General features: G+C 35.8%; 1 protein-coding gene across 1 annotated transcript in view; it reads right to left on the bottom strand.

Annotated features, from left to right (window-relative positions):
* Positions 1–4,874: 4,874 nt before the first annotated feature.
* LOC140243517 (uncharacterized) overlaps positions 4,875–12,578 on the bottom strand; it is a 44,132-nt gene continuing 36,428 nt past the window's right edge. The window contains exons 6-9 of the mRNA XM_072323188.1: positions 11,869–12,059; positions 9,182–9,403; positions 7,709–7,859; positions 4,875–4,892 (exon numbers count right to left, since the gene is read on the bottom strand). Of these exons, the coding sequence (XP_072179289.1) occupies positions 4,875–4,892; positions 7,709–7,859; positions 9,182–9,403; positions 11,869–12,059 (582 nt within the window). The remainder of the gene's footprint in view (positions 4,893–7,708; positions 7,860–9,181; positions 9,404–11,868; positions 12,060–12,578) is intronic.

The raw sequence follows: 12,578 nt of genomic DNA, 5'->3' as shown, positions 1-12,578 counted from the left end.
CAAAAGGCAGTCTTGAATGCAAAAAAAAAAAAAAAAAATCTTCACAGATCATGTGAAAAAAAATGATGTGTTGCCTTTGCTTTCAGAAATTACTTTATGTGCAATCAGTCCTTGGTTGTCAGTACTTTAACTCTCTTATTCCCTTTTGGGAACCTGCTTGTTGTAAATGTTGATGTCCTTTTGAGCATTTGCTCTTTGTGGGTTTAATAATCATCAGATGTTTCCTCAGACGTTAGACACAAGAAACAGATCCATAATCCTTGGATGTAAAACCACTTGGGAATCCATGCGTGTGTATGTGTTTGTGTGTTTGTGAGTATGTATGAAAGTATCTTTTTTACCCTTTATCTCTTCCCCTCTAACCTTCCCTCTACCTATCTCACATTTGGAAAATCCAGGTTAGACTGAATTAAGAACTGATTGTTAAAAGAAAAGTTTATGGATAATTTATGGCAAATGGAATGAATTGATAGGCAGTGGAAGAACTTACCCCAAGAGGAGGAGGAGGAGGAAAGAAAAAAAAAAAGAACAGCGATGATTTCCTTACCCTGTTGAAGTCGAGCTGATATTGCTGTAACACACATTTCCCATAGATACTCTACCTAGTTGCTAGGGACTAGTCTTCCGCGGGGTAAAAGTGGTATTTGCATCGCTTTATTTTTACTGTGATAATGTCAAGGTTATAAAACAGGAACATTAATGTTTTGACGATATAAATGTGTGTGTGTAAATGTGTATGTGGGGTGGGAAGTTAACTCTGGGTATATGAGAATGGGGTGGTAATGAATGATGGGGAGGAGTTGTACGGATTAGGACAAACCATGAGTACTGTATTTTGATAACTGATTTCATTCTGTAGAAAATCATCTTTTATCATGACGTATGTAAATGTGTTTTCAAATCAATAATGATTTTTTTCTTTTTGGAAATTTTTATTTACCTGTTTTATACACATTTAAAGTGATTGTTTGTGATTTATACAATATTCATGAATTGAGTGAAACAAAATAAAGATTACTAAAAAAAAAAAAGAGATATACATGTGAATGTGTGGACTACTTTGTAATACGTGTATACATGATCTTCCTTTTGTGCTATAAGCACTTCCTGTAGCCCCATGACCTACTCATGATGTAAGATAGGAAAAAAAAAAAACTCGAGAGAATAACAGAGTAGAAGTTCATCTGTATTGGATATTCAACTGAAATTGAATATTAAAAAGTCTGTGACTCACTTATCGACCGTCACGTGATCAAGGCGAGGATGGGTCATTCCGCGGATGAAGGTTGTAACGTTGACAGCTGAAAATGATATTCTTTAGATTTAAATCTGATTTCAGATTTTTCTTTTCTCAAGTCTGTACACATTTTGCTATTTTTATGTACCAAAATCACCTAAAAATAGTCTCATTATACCTGAGGTAAATATCTTGTATTAAGATCAAAAGTTTAACACTAATTTCATTCGGGAAGAACGATTTATCAGTCTCATTTGGGTTGATGCAAATTCATGTATGATGCAAGATTGACGAGATTAAACATGATCACCATTCACCGAGAATCTAGTTCATTGCACTGAATTTGAAAAGTAACCCGTGCATAATGATTATGCTACATGTGCAGTCAAAGGACAGTTTGACTAAGATTAATTTGACGTAATACTGAGCATCTGGGATTTGGGATCGCGTATACGAAATAACGAAAATCGATGGTAATGAATGTGCTATTGCGTGCTTCGTTGGAATTATCCGTTATCACCTTCAGAAAATATTTGTGCATTGTACAGGGGAATCCTTTTATAACGAGATCCTCCGTTCCTGTTCATTTACCTCATTATATCCGGACCCTCGTATCCGTACGCTTGGCACTGAAACTTTGCTAATACATGTATAATAACTTGTACTTACAGTGAAGTATGAGAACAATCGGAAAGTCGATCCGTTCAAAAGTTATGAATTGTGAAAGTTTTGGTTAACTTGATTCATGTGACGTCATCGCTGGAAGACTACTGACAGTAGCTGTTCGTGATGTCACAATAGGGCACCGATATCGACGTGAAGATAATTCAACATAATTTTCATTTTTCGATATATCGAAAAAAAAAAAAATCCTGACTGTGCCTCTTTCCGAATGCAGGGAAAGTAACATTACCCTGAACATGACTTGTGTTAGTAACAGAAGGAAGGAATGTGTACTTTTCATTTCTCTGCATGCAATACATTTTGTTAATCATATCACTAACATGGAAACATGTAAGTTATGCTCAGTCTGAGAAAATGTGAATTCCAATGTTTTTTTGGTAATCATTTTTAAGTACTTTAACAATGATTGACGGAATGATCTCACTAGCAGAATCTTGGTTTGGATTTTTCCCTTTTTCTTCATTTTTGGTGGGCGTATGGAAGTAATCTAAAGAAAAATAGTGTATATATATATATATATATATATATATATATGTATATATATATATATATATATATATATATATGTATATATATATATATATATATATATATTATATATATATGTATATATATATACATATATGTGTGTGTGTGTATGTGTGTGTGTGTGGCACGTATAGCTATTTATATGGCCAAATAGTTATGTTGAGCGTATCATCAATCAACACAATTCAGTCAACATGCATTTCCATCGCATGTTCCTTTAATCATAGTACTTTTAATATTCATAACTTTTGAACGAATCGTCCAATTTTCATCAAAACTTCACTCTCAAAGGTGCAGTACTAATATTTCTACGTTATGCACTGAATCCACACATCCTTGTATACAATTTGAGGTACATTCGATTTTCTTGCCCATGCCTTTGAAGGAAATAGCGGTCAAGTGCTTTTTCATTGACCCGTTTATAGAAAAAATAATTTTTTGAAATGAAGTTTGTAAATTAACAAATTGCTGCAGAGTTTCCCCATCTCGAATGCATGAAATCAACAAAAATTTGGAAAATTCGTTGTATGTTTTGTATGGATTATCCGCTTCTCAAACTTTAAAGTGACTGTTTCACTGATTCTTTTTTTTTTGTTGAATATTTCTGATACATTGTACATCATTTTGCAATCGGTGTATCCACATATGCATGGAAAACTTCCTCGTAAGGTTACCCAGTATAATTAGTAGTTCATATTTGTACTCTGAGCAAAGTTCATTTTATTCGGGTCATTTTTTTTTAATGCAGGCCCTATTTGTCACTTTAATTTAAAAGATATCCAATAGTGCATGTATATGTAACTGACGTGAATACATTTATGAAGTCACTCTCAGTCATTCTTACTTACAAGAATCACAAAAATACACATGTGAAAAGGTCCGATTAAAAACCTCGTGTTTTATTGAACATAATTATGCGTACAATTACGTTGTCTGCCTTGTACGTAGTGTACTTTTGTTTTGTTTTTTCTGTGTACATTGAGCAAAACCTCCACATGTCTGTGATCTTTTAGTTACTTTTATATGTACTGCTTTTATACATCCAATTAAATACTTCTCGAATAAATACCCTCCGTTATTAACTACAGTAATGCACAAAAATAATAATTCTGATAATCATCAAAATTGTAGTGAAAATGAAATTAATGTTCATAATAATCACAGTATCGTTAGTAATTACAGATATGTAGGTCAATTTTTTCATCATTTTATAAAAGCAACATTTATACCAATGATATTATATGATGTTTTCATATAATAACATTTAAATAAGTTGTAGTTCCACTTACAACGGCAAGTCTTTTATGGTAATTATCATGATATCAAAATAATGCACATAATATTGAATGAACCAGTAGTGCTGCGAACAAGCGGGCTACAGAATGTTGACCAGACAGTGACTGTCAGCGCAAAAAGGACGCAATGACAAAGGAACAACACTCAATACATGACACTCGGCCCAAAGCATAAACGACCTGTTTGTGAGCAATAAGCCTATAAGTTATACACATCCATTTCTATTTTACACCATTTCATTATTCTAACAAGAGGAGCTCTACTGTTGATTAATTGGTCATGTTAACGTTTCATAACACAAAAAGAGTTCATTGGTAAACTTGCATTACATGACCAGTATTCCACAAACTTTTTTTTTTTTTTTGGGGGGGGGGGGGTTAATCTCGCAAACCCGCAAGTACTATAAGATTGTATCTTTTTAATGATATATGCCGTATTCGTCTCCTTCTTTCTCTTTTCATTTTGTTTTTGTTTTGTTTTGGTCATAGTGGAACAACAATCCATTTAAATTCAACACGCAAGACGAGAGTTCATACTTACCGACGACATTGTTATCGATATCGAAGTCAGCACGATAGCAGGCGTCGATTCGAAATCAACTCTTGATCATGTCGTTTTACTCACATTTCAAACGCTACAAACTATTTTCATCGTGGATTACAATATAGCCCTGAATAGCATAGCTATCACACACAACCACGCAGCCTGATCACAGGACGGAGCAACAGTATCAACATGAAACGAAATTCTCAGATTATAATTCACTAACATTTAAATTGTAACATTTTAAGATATTGCAGCTTTTTTTCATGTTTTTCAAAACTCCTTGAATAGATTTTGATCGTTATACACCATCTACCTGTGCTAATATTTATGTTCCTGTGATATATCAACCGCATTCATAATGTCAATCTATAGTGCAGAGTGTAACAGTGTCTTTATTTACAATAATGCTTGCACAGTCCCCTTTCCACACAATAAAAAGTTGCATTTCCTAATCTACTTTTGTTCAGTTGCAAGGTAAAAATAATATATACATTTATCGCCCTTTTCCGGTCGATTTTGCCGATTATTGCTAATTTTGGCAAGCACCATGATAACTGAAAGAGAATCGTAATTTTCTCCACGTTCAAGGGAACATCCACATCTTTCAGGCCAATGGTTGACAAATAAGATGTAAACAGACGCTACATAATACTCGAATTCCGCGTGGTTTGACAAATTAATCTTGTACGATAAAAATGGTAGCTGTGTTGTTTTTCATTTTTCAGACGAAAAGAAGAAAAACCGTGAAATCAAACACGCCGAGATATGATCAATAGTTTTTTCCTTTTAAAATCAATGTGAACCACTGCAAAACTGTATATGAGAGAAAGCGGCCATGAAGCCAAAATGTCCTTTTACCATTCACACTCAAAATGCTGTGTACAAAACTATGCTGTGTAAAGATGATTGTATACGTTTTTATAATCTTTTTTTCAGTTCATGGATCGTAAAAGGGATTTTGTAATCCATGGAAGTGTGTGGGTTTTTTTTTATGTAATCACGTTTTTAAGCGTTAACTGAAGAAACATATTTTTGTGAGTAAGAATTTAAGATTTGTATAAATACATCAAGCGATAAATGCATCTTGAGTGTCACATGTACTTCTGTCCACTTTTCTTCATTTAAACAGTCCCTCAAATTTTATTAATCAGGTGTTCATATATATATATATATATATATATATATATATATATATATATATATACATATGCTTAGTGTTTCTGTAGTGGAACTAATAATGGGTTTCCAGGTAAGTCAAACAAAAGTTGATATTTGGAAATGGTCCGACGTGTGAGAGAGATATTATTCGATTTAAGGGGAGGCGTACAATGTATAAGAAAGCAACGTGACCTGACATAACAAACACACAAACACACAATGAATTGTAAGGCACATGATTTAGGGGAGACCGGGTCTAGTTGTTACAATTTTCACATTTTTAGGTCTGTACAAAAAACGAATAGAGGAATCGGCTTCATTTTTGCTTTGAGGATACCTTATTTCCTCCTTTACTGAAAAACAGTACAAACTTTGGAAGTCCAGATAATATAAACAAGATATTACGTAATCAATAAACACAAAATTTTGTAACAACTTTCCCCGATGTTGGGGTAGGTTGTTACAGCACATGGGGCACTTTGTTACACCGTAGAAAGTCAACTCAAATCGGGTAATGCAGATCTGACGTGTTAGGTAATTCTTAATATTAACCTGTCTGGGTGTGCATGTTACCCTATGCTGGGGTGTATGAGTGTGTTGGGTGTGTGTGTGTGTGTGTGTGTGTGTTTGTTTGTGTGTGTGTGTGTGTGTGTGTGTGTATACATATATAACCATAAATTCAATTGAAAGTGCATTGGGGTAAGTTGTTACACCACTCGATTCTCCAGACAGGTCAAGTTGTTGTAACAACTTGACCCAGTGCGTTTTCAAAAACTTTTCACACGTGTGGCCAATAAACAATCAAACATCACGTGTTGCTACTTTCGCCAAAAGACAGCCAAAACACGCTTCTTTCAACCACATACTCATCACTTACTGGAGAGGAATGGATTCGGTGTAATAAAGAAAAATCGAATTTTTCAAAATTTTACTCGGAGAGGTAAAAAAGTGTTTTTTGGACCTACACTTGTACCTTCTACATGTGACGTCCAGGCAACGCCAGATTTCGCATGCAGAGATCGTTGGCTATACGTTTTGATTTGATATTACTTGTATAACGCCATCTTTTGATCATAATAGAGAAAATGACAGTGTAACAACTTGCCCGTGTAACAACTAGACCCGGTCTCCCCTACGATGCTTCGCCCGTCATGAAAATAAGTTAGTAAATATATAAATAACTGAGTGAATAAATGCATGAACGTATAGTAAAAGAGCACATCATCTGGCAACAAGGCAAATTGCAACTTTGGAGACCCTCAAGCGATTTTTTTTCTTTCTTTTTTCTTTCTTTCAACGGTTACTTTATGGCAATTTCAGATAGCAGGTATACAACAGATCTTGGTCAAGTAGACCAACACTTGAATATGCCTTTGATTTTTTTTTTTCTCTCGACGATTTAGGAGGGACCCTTATCGAAGGCTACAGTTCGTTATTCCGAATGTTCAAGATTCCGAAAAATGAAATACGGTTCGCTTTTCTGAAGGTGTGTTACGCCAAAAATGAAACAAGGTTCATTTTTTCAGAAGGTTCGATGTTCCGAAGGTTCGTTAATCCGAAATTTGAATTAGGTTTGTAAACACGCACCTTCTTTTTTCTTCTTCCTTTTTTCTCCGTTTTTGCATTGATCGAATCTTCGGGATAACGATTTTTTTTTTATTTTATATCAAAGAAACTTCGGAATAATGAACCTTTGATAATGTTCGTACTTTAAAGCAATCCTTCAGAAAAACGCCACATTAATGTTCAAATTAACGAATATTCATTTCAGGAACATGGAATTTCTGTGTTTCGGAATGACACATCTTCGGTATAACGAACCTTATTTCATTTTCGGATATATGAAGCGTCAAGATGTTTAACGAACATCACCCATCAAAGAAATCCAAAGTAGTACGTCAACTTTCCATTCAGCCATTCAGAATATTGCAGACATCTAATAGGTGCCTGATACCTTTAGATTGACTTTTCCAATCTGCTTCCATTATCACAAAACCCATTAGATGATATATTATTAAAAACACTGAACACATGACCCTGTTACCTTACAGACCATGTCAATCGTGTCCTTCCTATACTATCTCTTTCGTGACGGACTTGTCTTTTGGTGCTCTTTTCCGCGTTGCCGTCCAAACAGGCGACGATGCATTGCGCGATGAATCCAATGATGAAAACTATACAAGACGAGCACATAATGCTGCCAATTATTACGAGGACGATTCTATGGTCTCGTCTGCGAACCGCAATCGAGCAGCTCACGGTTTCCTTTGAGTTCCACTCGTGCCTCCTCACATCCACGGATATATTGGTGTAGAGGGCGGATAGCTCAACGCTGGTATCCATCGGATAGCGGATTGCTGACAAACCGTCCAAGTGAATTCGAGAGATGGCTCTGTCGTTGAGACAAAACCTGTGTTGGAAGGGAATTATATTAAACCAAGCAAAGCCTTTTAAACAAGTAGTATATTAATGTACCCCTAATTCATTCCATCATGACTTTTAAAATGTTCTTTAGATCACTGATGCTGGGTCCCCCGTCGTGCGATCACACACGCACGCCACGTTTATTGGCCATTAGAGAGGAATTTTGCATTTGGATCTATCACAATATTCGCCACAATCAAAATCGTCTTGATCGCGGAGTAATCGTGGTGATGTTATCAGATCTTGCGGTCAGTTGTGGCAATCGCGTTGATCGCGTTGATCGCGTTGATCGCATTGATCGTAGAAAATGTATAAACCGTCCACATAGTACATTATCATTGTGCGATAATAAAAATATGGAGGTACATTACCGATGGTATATTATATGTATACCTCGAGTAATCTCCAAGTGTGGAGAAAGTAGTGTAATTTCACTATTAAGTAGTGTAATAATCAGCATTTTTACCTGACCGTAATTGACCCTTGACCTTTGATCTCATGACCCAAACTTTCCCAAGAGAATCTTGTCAGGAAAAACAGTACTAAGTTTCATAATAATATCTGGAGAAATGGAGAAAATGTGAAATTTTAGCATTTTCAACTCACCTTTGACCTTTGACCCCATGGCACAAAACTTTCCCTAGAGAATTATATTTATTTTGTAAGACATGTTCTAAGTTTTATGAATTATTACCTTCCTGTATTATTCATATTGGGAAAATAGTGGAATTTTAGAATTTGACCTTGACCTATGACATCTCCTATTTGTTATGGTGGGTTCAATTCTTATATTGAGATTTTATGCAGACGAAGCACAATATGTAAATGGAACAGAGCAGAATGCTAATTCCATTCATAAATCGTTTCCCTTGAAGAACCAGGCACCACGCTTTGCAGATCACCTTACCCCATCGTGCTCATCAAATAAATCAAACTACATGCAATCTTATTTGTCTGTTATTATGTTGTTAGAAGCGTTGTCTGTTTGGAAGGCATGTGAAATCATAATAAAAAAGTTTTATGCATTATGACAAGGAAGAGGAAGGAGAGCTACGGCATCTACATCTACAAGGTTCTGAAGAACCTGAAGAAGCAGGCACCACACTTTGCAGATCACCTTACCCCATCGTGCTCATCAAATAAATCAAACTACATGTAATCTTATTTGTCTGTTATTATGTTGTTAGAAGCGTTGTCTGTTTGGAAGGCATGTGAAATCATAATAAAAAAAGTTTTATGCATTATGATAATATATGTTATATAGTAAACCGGGCGATTCAAAATAAAATTAGTATTGCCAACACTCACCGCTCTCTGCACAAGTCCTTCTTGCCTTTCTTTTTATGCGGCAAATCCCGGTAGTAGCCTTCTGGCGATCGCGATACATTGTATCGGTGATGCTTCAATCGCTTGGCGATATCATCGTCCTCTCCACCCCACCCCCAGTACATGTTAGAGTAGCCGTTAGTTCTGTCCATCTGCTCCTTAGATATTCCGACCACGCCCCCAAAATCCACCAGAAACGGGTTGCTGATGGCGAGAAACAAGGACAAGTATGTATACGTACCGTCATATTTCAATTATACCTCGATAATCACTCCTATATCAAGATGATTTTTAAATCATATTGTAATATTACAGGTTTTCCCGGCCAATTTCGCACTTTTTTCAGTCCATTTCCTAATTGCTGCATTCAATTTAGCACAATTTAGCCTAGACGGCATGCTCGGTATTTCAATTTTATATTCTTTTCATTCAAATTAACTTTGGAGCATTCAAATTACCTTAGTTTTACATCATTCGAATCAGCACTTTTTCGGTTCAAATTCGTCAGACAAGCACCATTTCGCAAAACGTTCATTCAATTTAGCACGATATAGTCGCGTGATCACGTAAACGCTGCGCTCGTTCATTCGAATTCATTCTTGGGCATCCAATTTCGCATTTACTGCAGTCAATTTAGTAGACACGTTTATGCTTTTATTCTGATATCACCTTTGCAACAGTACTTTCAAAATAAGTGTATGTGTTTATAATGTTCGATAGCATTATTTCATTCACAGATACATTGATCTTAAGTTTGTTTTGTCAATAATTGGGAGAAGGAGGTTTCAATTTACATGATTATTTCTTTCATCTGCATGTTTCATTATTTTCATTTGGTGGGTGCTAGATTGCGTTAATTATCATTAGGAATAAATAAAAGTTCTTGGATCAGCTCTAGCCATCAATTTGTCAAGGTTTTTACCCTCAAATGCTTCTATGATTCTTTCCCTGTTTTCTTGAGAGGCGATACGCCTGTATCTAACTCGTGCTGCCGTGACTGGACATAAGAAAGTGAAGCGAATCTATGGTACTGGTGCAAGCATGGCATGTATAGTTCTGATAACATGTATGGAAGAAGAGGGGCGTTACAGAACAACAAATTTGAGTTATTTAGGGTCAAAGATACCTTTACTATATACTTAACAGTGTGTGGATGAAACAAAAATTCACATTTAAATACGCATAAATCACGGTTCTCACCTTTTCAAAATAGAAATAACATTACGCCAATTTGAAAGAACATATTTGGAATTTGACTGCCCATACGCGAAATTGAATGACTGAAATACCATTTTCCGCCAGTGCTGTCGAATTTGAATGACTGAAGAGCACGTGCCAATTTGAATGCCCGTTTTACGAATTCGAAAGGCACATGTGCGAATTTCATTGACCGAAATGCTAAATTGAACGAACAAGTTGCAATTTTGAATGACAGAATGTGCAGTGACGAGGATTTTCGCTAAATTGAATGAACCTTTTATCAAATGGACTGACAAAAGTGCGAAATTGGCCGGGAAAACCTATATTATAATTCATGTTATACCATGCAAAATGGTTTCTGTCGCGGGGTATGGTGGTATTATGATAAATTGGTGGAATATGGTCAGTCCAGTGACATTCAGATTTACACTTTTTGGAAGGATTAAATTCACGTTTATTAATAATAAGTGTAAGTTTATTTCACACAATATTAAAGGAGCAGATAATACAGGACTTTGAAAGTCAGATCTTTGATATTGGCAACATGCCTATCGAGAATGTGTAACCACCGATATCATTCTACTTTACTTCAGGATTTTTGTAAAAAACTTAAATTATGTTTAGACTGGATTCTTCTGTGAATGCATGTATTCACTGTGACAGGTATTATTGCATTGTCACTCATTGTAAGGTCGACAGGATACATGTAGTTACTCGTGTGTTTGTTGATTCCTGTAGGTAACTTCTCAATCAAGCTATTAGGATCATGGAACTATAACAATTCCAATCAATGTTAGGATCTAGGATCTAACAAGGTATTTATCCCCATGGATTGTTTCAGTGGGAGCCAAGTGATATTGAGGGTTCCCTTTTCTCCCGTTGAATATATTATTAGTTTGAAAATTACACACCCATAGCGTGGAGCTCTGGAGATCAAATTTAAAAGCAAAACCCGTGAAGGGAAAAGATTTCATTTATTTTGTATATTGTATATTCGTATATTGATGATACAAAACAAGAGTTGAAATGTTTAGTCATGTTAAAAGTGTAGTGTATATTGAATTCATTAATAACAGCGGGAATAACATTTCTGTGAACATTATGTGTTGCAGAAGAAACATCTCTTTCTCTCTCTTTTACAGGTTGATTATAATAATGCTAAAAGGCTTTTGTAGTTCCTGCTATATAAACCAAACAAACACAGCTATCCTTTTTCACAGTTAAGAAAGCGAAAGCAAACGGTTTCGAAGCATACAATGTTCTGCGATACAGCACGAACATAAATCTTTTAATTGACTAGAGCAGCTACAATCGCCCGTTTCTAGGGTACAAGCGTCTGCACCAACCGTAGCTTAGAAACACCCAACATCCATTAGCTGTTACTAGCAAAGGATGAAGAGTAATTCTGCTAGGTTTCCACCACCTTCACGATAACACACACGTGAAAAAAAAAATGTTTTATCGTATACCTGAATTTGAATTCTTCCAAATGGGTAGCATAGTGCTTGGGAAACCCGTCACACCCGTAATAGTTGGTGATGTTCATCGGAACGTAGTCAACGTCGTGGAAAATGTAACAATCCCATTCCGTCCCGTCATGCTTTGCAAGTTGATAACCGATGTTCCGCATCAGGCCGCGGTTCATTACCTCAGAGAAACCCTGCGTGTTATTGAAAAGACAACGGGATTTTGTGATACCGGTAATTATGATCGCGTTATAAATCACAACAAGCGTAATAAAGAATGTGATTGCTATCACGTTTCTCCAGCGCCTTTGCACTAATCCGTAACCTTTACTGAACAGTTACTGTGACATGAGTCATTACCAATTGTCGTGTACTCTTTAATTTCTTCTTCTTGTGTGTGTGTGTGTGTAATTATAATTAATGCTCTTGCTCAATACAGGCGAAACGTTCCTCAACTTCTTTTTTCTTCTTTATTCGTGCAACCCGTGCAATACACAATACACACACTAACGGGGACACACGCACATATATTACATACACTCACACACATACACACACACACACACACACACACACACACACGCACACACACACAAACATACACACACATCCTGGTTCATTCGTGATAGTACAGTGTCTATTAGTAGATATATGAATCAACACTCGATGTCTGGCTTCGACATTATTATCCAAACATTTTTATAAGTTTTTCA

This window comes from Diadema setosum, chromosome 20, assembly GCF_964275005.1.
Source record: "Diadema setosum chromosome 20, eeDiaSeto1, whole genome shotgun sequence".
Lineage (NCBI taxonomy): Eukaryota > Metazoa > Echinodermata > Echinoidea > Diadematoida > Diadematidae > Diadema > Diadema setosum.
Note: the sequence above shows the minus strand (reverse complement) of the source record. Positions and strands in the feature narration are given on the sequence as shown.